Raw genomic sequence first — 18,771 nt, 5'->3', positions numbered from 1 at the left:
CTAGTTAGAAGCCTATTGATATATAGCGTAGTTTGCAGTACATAAAACATAAAACCAATAAGATAAGGGGAGTGAGGCTTGAATTAAGAAAGTTCTGGTAATATCTAGGAGGTGCCTTTGTTTGGACTCAGCAACACCATTTTTTTCAGGTGTGTGAGGACAAGTAAGCTCATGAGAAAATCCATAAGAAGATAAAAATAAATCGAAGTTCATGATTAACAAACTCACCTCCATCATCAGTTCTTTATAGTTTTGATAGTGCAAGACAACTTGTTTTCAAACTTAGTTTTAAAGGTAAACAAAAAACAAAAGTGAAATCTGATTTCACAACAAGAGGAGACCCAATAGAATTTAGTAAAATTATCAATGATATTAACATAAAATGTATATCCATTTATAGAAGTAATTGGAGCAGGACCCCAAACATCAAGATGTAACAATTATAGAGGAAACAATGATACAAAACTTGATACTTGAAAAGTTTGCTTATGTGACCTTCCGAATTAACATTCAGTACATAGAAGAGGCTTAGACATGACATTGTCTAGCTTTACTGACTTGCAGACTTTATTAAAAGACTCAAAGGAAGGATGAGCTATAAGGTTGAATTGGATTGAATGTAGTTGTGAAGAAGATAAAGTCCATTCTCACTGGGTCGTTGAAAGATAATTCTCCCTGATTTCAGATCTTTGATGCAAAAATCAGTGGAGGTAAAGGTTAGAGAACAAGAATTGTCTTGAGTAAATCTATGGACATATATTAGGTTATGAGAGGCCTTAGGAACATGTAAAATGTGATTTAGATGAAAAATGTGAGGAGGAATATATTTTTTGTCACAACCATGATTGATAATAGACATACCTTCACCATTAGCTGTAGTAACAAAGTCATTTCCACCATAAGAAGTAGATGCCTCAAATTGACCAACATTAGTAGTTTGATGATTGTTTGCTCCAGAATCCCTGTACCATGGATTTTCACCAAAAATATTAGCAGAAGCAAGCATAGCTTGTATGTTTTTAGGAGGTCCACGACCTTGATTGGCAAAATTGATACGATTCCAACATTCATTAGCATCGTGACCATATTTTCTGCAAATCTAACATGTTGGTCTATCACCTGAAGATAATTCAGAAGGAGGAGGTCCAGAGAATACTTGACCAGCAGAGGGAGGAGGAGATGGAATTAGACCATGACCAAAACCTCTAGCAGCATGAAAGTAATTACGACCACCACCTCTGGAGTGAAAATTTGTATAACCACGATGAAATCCTCGACCAGAACCACATATATTAGTCATTGATGCAGTAAAAGCACGATTTGTAGACTCATCGCGTAAAGCTTTAGATCTTTCAGAAATAATTGTATCTTCACTAATAAGAAAATTGTGTAACTCAATGCTTGAAACAGGAGGAGTACGGATCCGAAATGAAGTAGCAAATTATGCATAATCAGAATGTAAAGCAGAAAGAGTATCAACAACCAATTCACCATCAGAAACACTAAATCCGGCAGCGACAAGTTTGTCAGCAAGTAATTTGAAAGATTATGAGCAGATTTGTCACCTTGTATGATGGACATTAATTTTGTTCTTAATTGAATATGGTGAATTGAAGAAACACGGGAAAATCGTTCTTCAATGTTTTTCCAAAGTTCATGAGATGTATTTGATCTGGTGAAGTAAGCAATAACTAAGTCACAAATTGTTTAATGTATCCACATTAGGATGGTTGCATCTTCATCTAACTAATCCGAGTGAAGAGGATTTTCAACTCCATTTGTTTCGTTTATTGCAGTTGTGTATTGAACATGACAAGGATAAGAACCTTCGAGAAACTTCATAATTCCGAATTTTCTATAATTATAAGAAGCATTAGAGATTTCCAAGTCAATAAATTATCATTTGTGAGTTTCAGATGAACAATGCTGGTTAATTGATGAATTGGAACTTTAGACATCGAAAAAGAGGTTGGATTTTCCATTGATGTAGATGAAAATTCTTGAATCATGAAAGAAAGAATCAAGATCTAAAAGTTGATGAGAAGAAGATGAAGAAACATGAACTACAAACCAGATCTGATAAGTTTGATTGAAAAGAAAGTAAGAAAAGAATATGAAAGAATCAAATCAGATGTCTTAAGCAGATCAATCAAAAGATGAGAAAAAAACAGAAAATCAAGAACACGAATCATAGATGAAAAACAGATAAAGAACATGATCCTAACAGAGAAACTCGGTTTCTCCGTCTGATACCATAGTTGTATTTAGTGAAACAACAAAACAATTCTCATTAGAAAATAACAGAAGTTACATAAAGCCTTTATAGAAAAGTATAATAAAGCTGTTACACATGACAGTCGGTGATAAATCGTCAGTAACAAGTAATGGAAAGAGACATGCTGTAACAGCTGTTGAAAATAACTATTCACACCCATCAAAAGATAAGAGCAACCCAACCGTAAAACAGATAAAAGGCACTCCTAGAATTAGTAACCAGTCCAACTATGCAAATGATCTGATTAATGACTTGTAATCCATGTTAGAGCTAGCACTATGGAGAGGGATATCCCTTCCCTATCCCTCTCCATCCCTCAAAACCCCAAAAAATCAAGTACTATGGTCTCCTAAATCCCTACTCATGTAGGGATACTCACCTCTTTCTCTACTTGCCTGATCAGATCTGGTCAGCCTTGTAGGGAAGGGAAATCACACGGGTACTCAGTACGCGTAGCTTTTTACACGGGTACTGAGTACGCGTTTCCGAAATTTTATTTGTTTGACCTTTTTTCGTTTACACCTCTCTCACACCCGATCCTAACCATCCATCATTAAAAACGACTCTATTTTCTACACTGTCGGATCCCAACGGTCATTTTTTCAAAATCCTCTACAAATACCACTCTAATTCTCTACTCAAACCACACCAAATCAATTGATTTCTTATTTTCTCCTTCTTATATCAATTGATTTCTTCTTCCTCTTCATCTTACTATATGTATTTGGTATTTAGATTTATAAAACCACCCAATTTTATTTTTTTATCTTAGTAGCTTTCAAAATGGTACTTAATTTTGTCACACAAGAAGAGGTTGATCTTACTACTGCTTTTATTTATGTGAGTATGGACGAAATAGTGGGTTCGGCGCAAAAAAACGCTCTGTTTTGGAAACGTATTCTTGAAATTTTTGAGCAACGCAATGGCAATCCATATGAAAGAGATTGGGAAGCTTTAAAAACCAAGATGAGAAATATTAAAAAAGATGTCAAAGAATTTGTGTCCATTTTTAACGCTCTATATCGGCAAACCAAAAGCGGTGTGAACCACGAAGATTTGGTAAGTTTTATTATTTTTTTAAGTTTTTGCACCATAGTTGGTGATAATAGTAATAAACCTAATGTTTGTTATTTAATTTTTCAGACAAGAGATGCTCGCCTTCAATTTTAGGATCAACATAATCAACCATTCAATTTCATCAAAATTAAAATCAAAATCAAATTAATTTGAAACCCTAACATTAGAATCACTCACCTTTAAATGATTTTTTGGATGAAATTCGAAATTGAAGAATGGATTTGTTTCATCTTGTAGTAACCATCAAACCCTTTTAATCTAAGCAATCGAATCGCAATGAATCAACATGAAAATCGAAAGGGGGTAAGAGGGGTTTTGAGAGGATGAAAGGAAGAGAAGAAGAAGAAATAGTCGACTGAACCAAGTTCCGTGTTCTTAAACCTATGAAACGCGTACTCAGTACTCGTTTTTTGGTCAAGTCAACGAGTTGACTTATACGGGTACTGAATACGCGTTTGGCATTATTCATACCGTACGGGTACTGAGTACGCGTTTCGTGTAGGGAAGGGATGAGAGGACACCATAACAAGATTTCCTTTGATGTGCCATCCTTTCCTACATTTGAGGGATAGGGAAGGGATAGTGGTGCTAGCTCTTATAACATTGGAATTGCAGTGATTTTCTCAAGAATCTACAGGACCTATACAAGATCTTCAGAAGATTTTCTCACCATGTCACCGTGATTTTCTTTAAATTTGTGTTGGTTAAAGTCAACCTAAGAATAAAGAATGTTACGTCATGAAGAAAAAAAGAAAGAGAAAAACCAATCAGAAGCAAACGCAGTAAAAGCCATAAATTTGCAACTTACTCCACTATATGTATGTCTGCTTTTCGTTGGATTTCATTTCAGAAAAACTTTTCGTTTCAGTTTTTGTTTAAATGACAGATTGAATTACTGAATCATTCTCACAAAACAGAAGTTACAGTAAACTCATTTGGACCTACAAAAGATAGAAGAAGATAGAGATGAAGGACGAGAGGAATTCATTTGTGGTACTCTTACTTTTCGTTTCTTTGGTCCAGATATATGTTTATAATTTAGTCGTTTTTATATGAATTAAATTATAAAGAAAACTAGGATGAAAACTGCTGCATTAATCCACAGGCAACCAACAGTAGTAGTAAATCAACAAACAAGCATTTTGTCCTTGTTCATGGAGGTTGTCATGGAGCATGGTGTTGGTTTAAGTTGACACCACTGCTAAAGTCAGCAGGTCACCGTGTCACAGTTCTGGACCTTGCAGGTTCTGGAATCAATTCAAAGCAGGTGAACGATCTCCGGTCATTTTCAGACTATATACACCCATTCATGGAGTTCATGGAGTACTCTGTCCCTGGCGGCATATCCGTTAAACCAGAAGAGAAGGTGATCCTCGTGGGTCACAGCTTGGGAGGGTTGGTCATCTCGAAAGCTATGGAAATGTTCCCAGAGAAGATATCTGTGGCTGTTTTTGTCACTGCTTTGATGCCCAACATGTCAGAAGAAATCAATATCTCCGATGTCGGCAAAGAGGTACTTACAATCATAGTGCATAGATTGGAACAACTTTCATTTATGGTCCCACAGGTGACAATGAAGAATGCTTTTACAGGGTTCAACAGGTGACAGCATATATACCGACGGGTGAAGGATATACCCACAGCTTCCATTTGTGGTCCCAATTACTTGTCGTCAACTCTGTATAATCTCAGTCCACCTGAGGTAAGGTAGTTTAACTAGCTAGCTGATTGCTTAATGATTAAATGTAGACTAAGATGATGACATCATGTGTAATGGACATATAACAGGACATAGCTTTGGCGATTATGCTGATGAGGCCTGTACGTATGTACAGCATGAAAGACATGTTAAAAGAAATTGCAATGACCAAGCAGAAATATGGATCAGTTAAGCGAGTTTACATCATATCTGAACAAGACAAAGCAATATCCAAGGACTTTCAGCGTTCGATCATAGAGAAGGATCCAACAGATGAAGTGAAGGAAATCACTGGTTCGGATCACATGGTTATGATCTCCCAGCCTCAACAGCTTTTTGTCTGTCTTCAGGAAATTGCTGAAAAAGCTTGAAACTTCATGAGCTCTTCAGTAAATTACAACAATAAAATATGTAACTTATTCACTAGGATGAAAGGAAGCTTGAGCAAGTCATTGTAATTTACTGTTTTTGATAAAATTATAGTGATTGAAATATGGAGGAGCAAGTCCATTATGATGTGGGTCTAAGTTTGTTGTGGCGTCATACTGCAACACCTTGTGTTCGGTCGTATTGAGCATTATTGAGAAAACAGATACAGATTAGATTAGATGTGATATGAAGAAACGGGACAATTTCATAAATGTTCCTTTTCATGGGCCGGCCAGCCAATCCCAGTTCCAAATTAAACATTTAAGATAATACAAGTTTATGATAAATCAAATGTCTTCATCAGAGTAGACACAGTCCCCCACACTATTAGCCAGTCCCAGAGTGGCACAGCCGCCTGCATTATTAGTCACGTTTTGATTTCAAGTTTTCAACTAAATACCAAAATATAGGTCTTCCTTTTGAAGGCCTATCTAAATGTCTTGGAAAATCACATTTTGCAAGCAGTTATTTTGGTGGATCATACATACATTAAAGCACGGAAAAACTAATACCGAAAATTTTAGAGTCGATCTATTGAGATGGATGTCGTAGATGTGGCTTTCATTCCACCCATTGAGCATAGACCTGAACCGAACGTTATTGTTGAGGCAGTAGAAATTCCACTAATTGACCTCTCTCCATTACTACATCCGGATGACTCCACAGAAGCTCAGCGTGATGAATTAGCAACCAAAGTAGGCAGGGCCTGCAGAGAATGGGGTTTCTTTCATGTTATCAATCATGGCGTGCCGTTCGATCTACAGCACAGAGTTGAGGTAGCTGTGAAGAAGCGAAAAGTGCAGAGGGATGAGGTAAACCCATTGGGTTATTATGATACTGAGTATACGAAAAACATCAGAGACTGGAAAGAAGTATTTGATTTTATGGTAAAGGATCCAACCGTAATACCTGCATCACATGAACTGCATGATAATGAGCTCCAAGAGTTGAGGAACAAATGGCCTAATTACCCTCTTGAATTAAGGTAACTTGTATATGCCACTAATTTGCTGCTGTATTTGTTCTGAAATGAAACAGCAAGGTTGTGGTTAATGAGATTTGTTTTGTGTACGACTTGTTTACTCTATGGATCAGGGAAGTGTGCCAAGAGTATGCCAGTGCTGTTGAGAACTTGGCAATTAAGTTGCTGGAACTGGTGGCACTGAGCTTAGGCTTACCAGAGAAGAGGTTGAACGGTTACTTCAATCAGAACAACACGAGTTTTATCCGCCTGAAACACTATCCACCTTGTCCTGCACCTCACCTAGCCCTCGGGGTTGGTCGACACGAGGATGGTGGTGCTCTTACTATTCTTGCTCAGGACGATGTCGGTGGTCTCGAAGTAAAGCGGAAAATATAAGGGGACTGGGTCAGGGTTAATCCCATCCAAGGTTCTTATGTTATCAATGTTGGTGGCATTATTCAGGCAGTTCCTTCAGACTTAGATTCCCTTTATTGTACAAGCAGAGCCAATGTTTTTGGTGAGGCAGAGGCTTCATCATGCATGAATGTGTTGAACTGCAACAGGTTTGGACAAATGATAAGTACGAAAGTCCAGAGCACAGAGTGATGGTTAACTCAAAGAAGGATAGGTTCTCCATTCCTTTCTCCTTAAACCCTGCTCATGACGTGATGATTAAACCATTAGATGAGTTCATAAGCACACGGAATCCGTCAAAATATAAAGAATACAATTGGGGGAAGTTTCTGAAGACAAGGAGGCTAAGCAATTTCAAGAAACTTGATGTTGAAAACCTTCGAATACATCATTTTAAGCAATCTGGTTGATTTTCTTCTGCATGTTAAGAGATCGACCATTCAAAACAATAACTAAGAATGTAGTCAGTTTGTTCAAAAGAATGAAAACTTAGACAAATAGTGTGGGAAGCCTTTTTCTCTCTATCAGAGCCAGGTTTCGATCCTGGGACCTGTGGGTTATGGGCCCACCACGCTTCCGCTGCGCCACTCTGATTTGTTGTCAATTTTTCTGTATTTATAGCTATATAATAAACTGTCAAAAATTTAATGGACGAGAGAAACTAGACGTACACGTACTGGATTAGATTTGCAATAAAAGAGATTCTCTCATTCTTTGTAGCTTTGCCAACTAGAGCTGCTCCAAAGATGCAGTTTATCCTTTCACATGTACAATGACTTGTTAAAAGTAGCAAAAGGCCAACCTGAGGTAGGTCAGAGTTCAAAAAGAAAAGTGAACTCACACTTCAGATTCACAAGTTCAACGCATTTTAGGTCTGAGTTCCTGAATTCTACATGATCTTGAGGCTAAGAATTCAACTCCTCTTTAACTCAGAGAAATCATTTTCTTTTAGAGAGATCAGATGGCTGAAGTTGATGTGGCTTTTGTCCAACCTCTAGAGCACAGGCCAAAGCCCAACAATTCTGCTAAGATAGTAGAAGGAATTCCAGTGATTGACCTCTTTCAATTAACAAATACGGGTTCAATCGATGCTCCTCCAACTGAGATTGTTTCCAAAATTGGCAACGCGTGTAGGGATTGGGGATTCTTCCAAGTCATCAATCACGGAGTACCGTTTGAACTCCAACAAAGAGTTGATGCGACAGTGAAGAAATTCTTTGGTCTCTCTCCCGAGGAAAGACGCAAAGTTAAGAGAGACGAGACTAATCCTTTGGGTTATTATTGTTGGGAAAATTGGCACCCCTAGCGCAGCGGAATCAGAGGATCACAAAGGGTAATTGGTGATTTAGACCAAATATGGGAGAAATAATAAGAAAGACAGAAGATAAAGAAGCACACACAACCACAACTCAAGATATATGTGGTTCACCTTTACAGGCTACATCCACCGCCAACACCACCAGAAAAACTTCCATTAAATCAAAGACCATTACATGCTCTTTTTGCAACCCAAAACAAGACCCAAGAGTTAACAAGACATACCCGAGAACACTATTGAAGAAACCATAAAAACCAACTCTCTAACCATTCTTCAAACCAGCCTCATATCTTCTCTTCTACGCCGTTTTCATAGCTGCTACTAACAGAGGAGAAAATGGAAACATTAGAACACCAAAATCCTCTCTTTACAAGTTTTTTCTCTCACACCGATATTGACCTTCACGGTAGCACACGATCCTCCCTACCAAAAAAGACCAAAATCCTAAGCACAAGGATTTACCACTCTTTTAGGTTGGATGTCTACAAACCTACAATTCTAGTCCTATATATAGAGAACACAAATTTGGCCATCAAGTATTAGTCTCCAACTAGGAAACTAAACTCTTTCCTAATATATTTCCAATTCCAATTAGGAAATCCACCTTTGTATGGAAACGGATCTTAAATAGGAAAACCACACTTTTCATAACAATCTCCACCTCGGATCATACTTTCAAGCATGAGACGATCACAGGAAATCACCTCCGTCTTCCACCAGAGTTATACACCATCTCTATATACCCGTAGAATCACATTTGTAGCTCATACGCGAACTTCCATCTTTTTAGAACCACCTCTTAGACCAAAACACCATGATGTTGATAAAAGTATTCAAACCATCTTCTACCGGAAGAACACTTGTGAAATTGATCATGTTTCACAAACACCATGAAAATCTTCAACCACCATCAACGAATCCTTGCACAGACTCCACCATTGATCAACAAGAGAACCATCTAGAAGAATCATCATTAGCTCCACCTAACCAGTAAGCTAACAACATATTGATCTCTAACTCAGAAAGGAAGAGTTAGCTTCAATACCATACTCCAGCACATGTCATGATTACCGTGTATCTGAAACAAACCATCATACATCTCCACTGTGATTAACATGCTTAATACTATAAGCGATTCCCAAAGCCATCACCAATATGACATACTTTTTACCACCATCACACCCAACATACTCGCTTAAAATATGTACCGTGTGAATGCCCATATTAACGTGGTACATGCTTTCGAGATCGGGCACATTCTTCATATTACGTGCAAGCCATCAAGAATACTTTAACATAGACTTAAGAACATAAATCTATAACATCTCGTGCATAACTTCGAAGCGTTGCTGGACTTGCTTCTACATGAGACCTCATAGCCCCATCCTTTCTTCAAACTTTGTAACCCATTATTTATGGTGTATGGTCACTAACACCCTCAAGAAGTATATATGTATTTCACCTCATTCAGCCTTATTTTGCGTCCCATACTACATCATAAAACTAAACGAAAAACATACACCTCTACCAAGTTGAACCTCCGATTTGTAAATCACATAACAAATCCATCTTTGTGTAAACACTGGTTGAAATATTATCTTTAAAACATATTTCTCCACCCGAACAATAAACCATCGTTCAATTCCATGTTCAATCACACCCTCCCTTCCTTGCTCCGATACCAATTGTTGGGAAAATTGGCACCCCGAGCGCAGCGGAATCACAGGATCACAAAGGGCAATTGGTGATTTAGACCAAATATGGGAGAAAAAATAAGAAAGACAGAAGATAAAGAAGCACACACAACCACAACTCAAGATATATGTGGTTCACCTTTACAGGCTACATCCACGGCCAACACCACCAGAAAAACTTCCATTAAATCAAAGACCATTACATGCTGTTTTCGCAACCCAAAAAAAGACCCAAGAGTTAACAATACATACCCGTGAACACTATTGAAGAAACCATAAAAACCAACTGTCTAACCATTCTTCAAACCAGCCTCATGTCTTCTCTTCTACGTCGTCTTCATAGATGCTACTAACAGAGGAGAAACATGGAAACACTAGAACACCAAAATCCTCTCTTTACAAGTTTTTTCTCTCACACCGATATTGACCTTCACGGTAGCACACGATCCTTCCTACCAAAAAAGACTAAAATCCTAAGCACAAGGATTTACCACTCTTTTAGGTTGGATGTCTACAAACCTACAATTCTAGTCCTATATATAGAGAACACAAATTTGGCCATCAAGTATTAGTCTCCAACTAGGAAACTAAACTCTTTCCTAATATATTTCCAATTCCAATTAGGAAATCCACCTTTGTATGGAAACGGATCTTAAATAGGAAAACCACACTTTTCATAACAATCTCCACCTCGGATCATACTTTCAAGCATGAGACGATCACAGGAAATCACCTCCGTCTTCCACCAGAGTTATACACCATCTCTATATACCCGTAGAATCACATTTGTAGCTCATACGCGAACTTCCATCTTTTTAGAACCACCTCTTAGACCAAAACACCATGATGTTGATAAAAGTATTCAAACCATCTTCTACCGGAAGAACACTTGTGAAATTGATCATGTTTCACAAACACCATGAAAATCTTCAACCACCATCAACGAATCCTTGCACAGACTCCACCATTGATCAACAAGAGAACCATCTAGAAGAATCATCATTAGCTCCACCTAACCAGTAAGCTAACAACATATTGATCTCTAACTCAGAAAGGAAGAGTTAGCTTCAATACCATACTCCAGCACATGTCATGATTACCGTGTATCTGAAACAAACCATCATACATCTCCACTGTGATTAACATGCTTAATACTATAAGCGATTCCCAAAGCCATCACCAATATGACATACTTTTTACCACCATCACACCCAACATACTCGCTTAAAATATGTACCGTGTGAATGCCCATATTAACGTGGTACATGCTTTCGAGATCGGGCACATTCTTCATATTACGTGCAAGCCATCAAGAATACTTTAACATAGACTTAAGAACATAAATCTATAACATCTCGTGCATAACTTCGAAGCGTTGCTGGACTTGCTTCTACATGAGACCTCATAGCCCCATCCTTTCTTCAAACTTTGTAACCCATTATTTATGGTGTATGGTCACTAACACCCTCAAGAAGTATATATGTATTTCACCTCATTCAGCCTTATTTTGCGTCCCATACTACATCATAAAACTAAACGAAAAACATACACCTCTACCAAGTTGAACCTCCGATTTGTAAATCACATAACAAATCCATCTTTGTGTAAACACTGGTTGAAATATTATCTTTAAAACATATTTCTCCACCCGAACAATAAACCATCGTTCAATTCCATGTTCAATCACACCCTCCCTTCCTTGCTCCGATACCAATTGTTGGGAAAATTGGCACCCCGAGCGCAGCGGAATCACAGGATCACAAAGGGCAATTGGTGATTTAGACCAAATATGGGAGAAAAAATAAGAAAGACAGAAGATAAAGAAGCACACACAACCACAACTCAAGATATATGTGGTTCACCTTTACAGGCTACATCCACGGCCAACACCACCAGAAAAACTTCCATTAAATCAAAGACCATTACATGCTGTTTTCGCAACCCAAAAAAAGACCCAAGAGTTAACAATACATACCCGTGAACACTATTGAAGAAACCATAAAAACCAACTGTCTAACCATTCTTCAAACCAGCCTCATGTCTTCTCTTCTACGTCGTCTTCATAGATGCTACTAACAGAGGAGAAACATGGAAACACTAGAACACCAAAATCCTCTCTTTACAAGTTTTTTCTCTCACACCGATATTGACCTTCACGGTAGCACACGATCCTTCCTACCAAAAAAGACTAAAATCCTAAGCACAAGGATTTACCACTCTTTTAGGTTGGATGTCTACAAACCTACAATTCTAGTCCTATATATAGAGAACACAAATTTGGCCATCAAGTATTAGTCTCCAACTAGGAAACTAAACTCTTTCCTAATATATTTCCAATTCCAATTAGGAAATCCACCTTTGTATGGAAACGGATCTTAAATAGGAAAACCACACTTTTCATAACAATCTCCACCTCGGATCATACTTTCAAGCATGAGACGATCACAGGAAATCACCTCCGTCTTCCACCAGAGTTATACACCATCTCTATATACCCGTAGAATCACATTTGTAGCTCATACGCGAACTTCCATCTTTTTAGAACCACCTCTTAGACCAAAACACCATGATGTTGATAAAAGTATTCAAACCATCTTCTACCGGAAGAACACTTGTGAAATTGATCATGTTTCACAAACACCATGAAAATCTTCAACCACCATCAACGAATCCTTGCACAGACTCCACCATTGATCAACAAGAGAACCATCTAGAAGAATCATCATTAGCTCCACCTAACCAGTAAGCTAACAACATATTGATCTCTAACTCAGAAAGGAAGAGTTAGCTTCAATACCATACTCCAGCACATGTCATGATTACCGTGTATCTGAAACAAACCATCATACATCTCCACTGTGATTAACATGCTTAATACTATAAGCGATTCCCAAAGCCATCACCAATATGACATACTTTTTACCACCATCACACCCAACATACTCGCTTAAAATATGTACCGTGTGAATGCCCATATTAACGTGGTACATGCTTTCGAGATCGGGCACATTCTTCATATTACGTGCAAGCCATCAAGAATACTTTAACATAGACTTAAGAACATAAATCTATAACATCTCGTGCATAACTTCGAAGCGTTGCTGGACTTGCTTCTACATGAGACCTCATAGCCCCATCCTTTCTTCAAACTTTGTAACCCATTATTTATGGTGTATGGTCACTAACACCCTCAAGAAGTATATATGTATTTCACCTCATTCAGCCTTATTTTGCGTCCCATACTACATCATAAAACTAAACGAAAAACATACACCTCTACCAAGTTGAACCTCCGATTTGTAAATCACATAACAAATCCATCTTTGTGTAAACACTGGTTGAAATATTATCTTTAAAACATATTTCTCCACCCGAACAATAAACCATCGTTCAATTCCATGTTCAATCACACCCTCCCTTCCTTGCTCCGATACCAATTGTTGGGAAAATTGGCACCCCGAGCGCAGCGGAATCACAGGATCACAAAGGGCAATTGGTGATTTAGACCAAATATGGGAGAAAAAATAAGAAAGACAGAAGATAAAGAAGCACACACAACCACAACTCAAGATATATGTGGTTCACCTTTACAGGCTACATCCACGGCCAACACCACCAGAAAAACTTCCATTAAATCAAAGACCATTACATGCTGTTTTCGCAACCCAAAAAAAGACCCAAGAGTTAACAATACATACCCGTGAACACTATTGAAGAAACCATAAAAACCAACTGTCTAACCATTCTTCAAACCAGCCTCATGTCTTCTCTTCTACGCCGTCTTCATGGATGCTACTAACAGAGGAGAAACATGGAAACACTAGAACACCAAAATCCTCTCTTTACAAGTTTTTCTCTCACACCGATATTGACCTTCACGGTAGCACACGATCCTTCCTACCAAAAAAGACTAAAATCCTAAGCACAAGGATTTACCACTCTTTTAGGTTGGATGTCTACAAACCTACAATTCTAGTCCTATATATAGAGAACACAAATTTGGCCATCAAGTATTAGTCTCCAACTAGGAAACTAAACTCTTTCCTAATATATTTCCAATTCCAATTAGGAAATCCACCTTTGTATGGAAACGGATCTTAAATAGGAAAACCACACTTTTCATAACAATCTCCACCTCGGATCATACTTTCAAGCATGAGACGATCACAGGAAATCACCTCCGTCTTCCACCAGAGTTATACACCATCTCTATATACCCGTAGAATCACATTTGAAGCTCATACGCGAACTTCCATCTTTGTAGAACCACCTCTTCGACCAAAACACCATGATGTTGATAAAAGTCTTCAAACCATCTTCTACCGGAAGAACACTTGTGAAATTGATCATGTTTCACAAACACCATGAAAATCTTCAACCACCATCAACGAATCCTTGCACAGACTCCACCATTGATCACCAAGAGAACCATCCAGAAGAATCATCATTAGCTCCACCTAACCAGTAAGCTAACAACATATTGAACTCTAACTCAGAAAGGAAGATTTAGCTTCAATACCATACTCCAGCACATGTCATGATTACCGTGTATCTGAAACAAACCATCAGACATCTCCACTGTGATTAACAGGCTTAATACTTTAAGCGATTCCCAAAGCCATCGCCAATCTGACATACTTTTTACCACCATCACACCCAACATACTCGCTTAAAATATGTACCGTGTGAATGACCATATTAACGTGGTACATGCTTTCAAGATCGGGCACATTCTTGATATTACGTGCAAGCCATCAAGAATACTTTAACATAGACTTAAGAACATAAATCTATAACATCTCGTGCATAACTTCGAAGCGTTGCTGGACTTGCTTCTACATGAGACCTCACAGCCCCATCCTTTCTTCAAACTTTGTAACCCATTATTTATGGTGTATGGTCACTAACACCCTCAAGAAGTATATATGTATTTCACCTCATTCAGCCTTATTTTGCGTCCCATACTACATCATAAAACTAAACGAAAAACATACACCTCTACCAAGTTGAACCTCCGATTTGTAAATCACATAACAAATCCATCTTTGTGTAAACACTGGTTGAAATATTATCTTCAAAACATATTTCTCCACCCGAACAATAAACCATCGTTCAATTCCATGTTCAATCACACCCTCCCTTCCTTGCTCCGATACCAATTGTTGGGAAAATTGGCACCCCGAGCGCAGCGGAATCACAGGATCACAAAGGGCAATTGGTGATTTAGACCAAATATGGGAGAAAAAATAAGAAAGACAGAAGATAAAGAAGCACACACAACCACAACTCAAGATATATGTGGTTCACCTTTACAGGCTACATCCACCGCCAACACCACCAGAAAAACTTCCATTAAATCAAAGACCATTACATGCTGTTTTCGCAACCCAAAAAAAGACCCAAGAGTTAACAATACATACCCGTGAACACTATTGAAGAAACCATAAAAACCAACTGTCTAACCATTCTTCAAACCAGCCTCATGTCTTCTCTTCTACGTCGTCTTCATAGATGCTACTAACAGAGGAGAAACATGGAAACACTAGAACACCAAAATCCTCTCTTTACAAGTTTTTTCTCTCACACCGATATTGACCTTCACGGTAGCACACGATCCTTCCTACCAAAAAAGACTAAAATCCTAAGCACAAGGATTTACCACTCTTTTAGGTTGGATGTCTACAAACCTACAATTCTAGTCCTATATATAGAGAACACAAATTTGACCATCAAGTATTAGTCTCCAACTAGGAAACTAAACTCTTTCCTAATATATTTCCAATTCCAATTAGGAAATCCACCTTTGTATGGAAACGGATCTTAAATAGGAAAACCACACTTTTCATAACAATCTCCACCTCGGATCATACTTTCAAGCATGAGACGATCACAGGAAATCACCTCCGTCTTCCACCAGAGTTATACACCATCTCTATATACCCGTAGAATCACATTTGTAGCTCATACGCGAACTTCCATCTTTTTAGAACCACCTCTTAGACCAAAACACCATGATGTTGATAAAAGTATTCAAACCATCTTCTACCGGAAGAACACTTGTGAAATTGATCATGTTTCACAAACACCATGAAAATCTTCAACCACCATCAACGAATCCTTGCACAGACTCCACCATTGATCAACAAGAGAACCATCTAGAAGAATCATCATTAGCTCCACCTAACCAGTAAGCTAACAACATATTGATCTCTAACTCAGAAAGGAAGAGTTAGCTTCAATACCATACTCCAGCACATGTCATGATTACCGTGTATCTGAAACAAACCATCATACATCTCCACTGTGATTAACATGCTTAATACTATAAGCGATTCCCAAAGCCATCACCAATATGACATACTTTTTACCACCATCACACCCAACATACTCGCTTAAAATATGTACCGTGTGAATGCCCATATTAACGTGGTACATGCTTTCGAGATCGGGCACATTCTTCATATTACGTGCAAGCCATCAAGAATACTTTAACATAGACTTTAGAACATAAATCTATAACATCTCGTGCATAACTTCGAAGCGTTGCTGGACTTGCTTCTACATGAAACCTCACAGCCCCATCCTTTCTTCAAACTTTGTAACCCATTATTTATGGTGTATGGTCACTAACACCCTCAAGAAGTATATATGTATTTCACCTCATTCAGCCTTATTTTGCGTCCCATACTACATCATAAAACTAAACGAAAAACATACACCCCTACCAAGTTGAACCTCCGATTTGTAAATCACATCACAAATCCATCTTTGTGTAAATACCGGTTGAAAAATTATCTTCAAAACATATTTCTCCACCCGAACAATAAACCATCGTTCAATTCCATGTTCAATCACACCCGCCCGTCCATGCTCTGATACCAATTGTTGGGAAAATTGGCACCCCGAGCGCAGCGGAATCACAGGATCACAAAGGGCAATTGGTGATTTAGACCAAATATGGGAGAAAAAATAAGAAAGACAGAAGATAAAGAAGCACACACAACCACAACTCAAGATATACGTGGTTCACCTTTACAAGCTACATCCACGGCCAACACCACCAGAAAAACTTCCATTAAATCAAAGACCATTACATGCTCTTTTCACAACCCAAGACAAGACCCAAGAGTTAACAAGACATACCCGAGAACACCATTGAAGAAACCATAAAAACCAACTCTCTAACCATTCTTCAAACGATCCTCATGTCTTCTCTTCTACGTCGTCTTCATAGCTGCTACTAACAGAGGAGAAACATGGAAACACTAGAAACTTGGTTTAGGACAAAGCCCTAAACCCTAAACACTAGAACACCTAAATCCTCTCTCTACAAGTTTTTTCTCTCACACCGATATTGACCTTCACGGTAGCACACGATCCTCCCTACCAAAAAAGACCAAAATCCTAAGCACAAGGATTTACCACTCTTTTAGATTGGATGTCTACAAACCTACAATTCTAGTCCTATATATAGAGAACACAAATTTGGCCATCAAGTATTAGTCTCCAACTAGGAAACTAAACTCTTTCCTAATATATTTCCAATTCCAATTAGGAAATCCACCTTTGTATGGAAACGGATCTTAAATAGGAAAGCCACACTTTTCCTAACAATTATGACACTGAGCATACCAAGAATGTTAGAGACTGGAAGGAAGTGTTCGACTTCACCGTGAAAGATCCCATGGTCTTACCTGCCTCGTGTCAAGTTCATGACCAAAATTATGAGCTCCATGAGTTGAGGAACCAATGGCCAACTTATCCTCCTGAATTCAGGTACAACAATTTTACAACAAGCATTGTTTCTTCAAGTGTTTTTCTGGGAAAAAAATTATAGCTCCCCTAGAATTTTGATTACTAGCCCATCCTACTGTTGCTGCCTCTAGGTTTGCATAACATTGGACAAATAGATGGAGCTACGAATTGCTCACTTGTTTTAGTCGTGACCAAACTTGAACGCATTTGATGTTGAAAACAGGGAGGTGTGTGAAGAATATGCTAAAGCTATGGAAAAACTATCATTTAAGCTGCTAGAAATCATGGCCTTAAGCTTGGGCTTGCCAGAAAAGAGGTTAAATGGTTACTTCAATGATGAGCCTACTAGTTTTATACGATTCAACCACTACCCACCTTGTCCAGTGCCACACTTGGGTCTTGGCGTGGGTCGTCACAAAGATTCGGGTGTCTTGACTGTTCTAGCGCAGGATGATGTTGGTGGCCTAGAAGTAAAGCGCAAAACAGATGGTGAGTGGATCAAGGTCATGCCTATTACAGGTTCTTACATAATCAACGTCGGCGATATAATTCAGGTACATAAACTACACAACAAACCATGTTTGGGTCATCATCTATGGGGGAACCGATTAAACTGATTGAGTTATTGTTATGACATTTTGATGTAATTACAGGTCTGGAGCAACGATGCCTACGAGAGCGCAGAACATAGAGTGGTGGTTAATTCCGAGAGGGAAAGATTTTCTATCCCTTTCTTTTTCAACCCTTCACACACTGTAATGGTAAAGCCATTAGACGAGCTGACAAACGACCAGAATCCAGCCAAATACAAGGAATATAACTGGGGGAAGTTTTTTAAGACTCGAAACATAAGTGATTTCAAGAAACTCGACGTCGAGAACATTCAAGTACATCACTTCAAAGAATCCGATTGACAATTTATGTATTCTTCTAGCTAGTCAAGCATGTATCTTTGTTTTCCGTGTTTTCAAGTAATTTGTGGATCAGTTCTTGGTGACATGTATTCATTCCTTCACCTTCCAACTTTGAATACGATTAAGACTACTTCAGCTTAGTTAATGCACTTTCTAGATTTCATAAACAACTCTTGATCAATTAGGACTTGTGTCGAAGATGTTGACTAAGAGGAATTCTACTCGAACGAAA

At 38.3% G+C, this 18,771-nt stretch overlaps 2 protein-coding genes, 1 non-coding gene and 1 pseudogene across 3 annotated transcripts; 3 read left to right on the top strand and 1 right to left on the bottom strand.

The window, feature by feature from the left end:
• The first annotated feature begins 4,195 nt into the window (after nucleotides 1-4,195).
• Nucleotides 4,196-5,545, top strand: LOC113347419 (salicylic acid-binding protein 2-like). Its single transcript, XM_026591071.1, has 4 exons — nucleotides 4,196-4,345; nucleotides 4,458-4,865; nucleotides 4,962-5,054; nucleotides 5,141-5,545. Exons 1-4 carry the CDS (start codon nucleotides 4,319-4,321, stop codon nucleotides 5,420-5,422), a joined length of 810 nt encoding a protein of 269 aa, XP_026446856.1. The 5' UTR covers nucleotides 4,196-4,318; the 3' UTR covers nucleotides 5,423-5,545.
• Nucleotides 5,546-5,959: 414 nt separating this feature from the next.
• LOC113331223 lies at nucleotides 5,960-7,435 on the top strand (annotated as a pseudogene).
• Nucleotides 7,381-7,452, bottom strand: TRNAM-CAU. Its single transcript has one exon. It is a non-coding gene; the product is annotated as a tRNA-Met (tRNA).
• A 367-nt stretch (nucleotides 7,453-7,819) lies between these two features.
• On the top strand, nucleotides 7,820-18,539 carry LOC113331204 (protein DMR6-LIKE OXYGENASE 2-like). The gene is made up of 4 exons (XM_026577945.1): nucleotides 7,820-8,135; nucleotides 17,484-17,646; nucleotides 17,849-18,179; nucleotides 18,279-18,539. Exons 1-4 carry the CDS (start codon nucleotides 7,820-7,822, stop codon nucleotides 18,537-18,539), a joined length of 1,071 nt encoding a protein of 356 aa, XP_026433730.1.
• The last annotated feature ends 232 nt before the right edge of the window (nucleotides 18,540-18,771 follow it).

Source organism: Papaver somniferum, chromosome 1 (genome assembly GCF_003573695.1).
Source record: "Papaver somniferum cultivar HN1 chromosome 1, ASM357369v1, whole genome shotgun sequence".
Lineage (NCBI taxonomy): Eukaryota > Viridiplantae > Streptophyta > Magnoliopsida > Ranunculales > Papaveraceae > Papaver > Papaver somniferum.
This window is presented reverse-complemented; position numbering and strand designations above follow the sequence as displayed.

Excerpts from the sequence above, each read along its gene's own strand:
- LOC113347419 (XM_026591071.1), top strand. The coding sequence starts at position 4,319 with ATGAAGGACGAGAGGAATTCATTTGTG. Across the intron at positions 4,346-4,457 it reads ACGAGAGGAATTCATTTGTG|GCAACCAACAGTAGTAGTAA; the intron begins GTACTCTTACTT and ends ATTAATCCACAG. Across the intron at positions 5,055-5,140 it reads ATAATCTCAGTCCACCTGAG|GACATAGCTTTGGCGATTAT; the intron begins GTAAGGTAGTTT and ends GACATATAACAG.
- LOC113331204 (XM_026577945.1), top strand. The coding sequence starts at position 7,820 with ATGGCTGAAGTTGATGTGGCTTTTGTCCAACCTCTAGAGCACAGGCCA. Across the intron at positions 17,647-17,848 it reads ACTTATCCTCCTGAATTCAG|GGAGGTGTGTGAAGAATATG; the intron begins GTACAACAATTT and ends TGTTGAAAACAG. Across the intron at positions 18,180-18,278 it reads ACGTCGGCGATATAATTCAG|GTCTGGAGCAACGATGCCTA; the intron begins GTACATAAACTA and ends ATGTAATTACAG.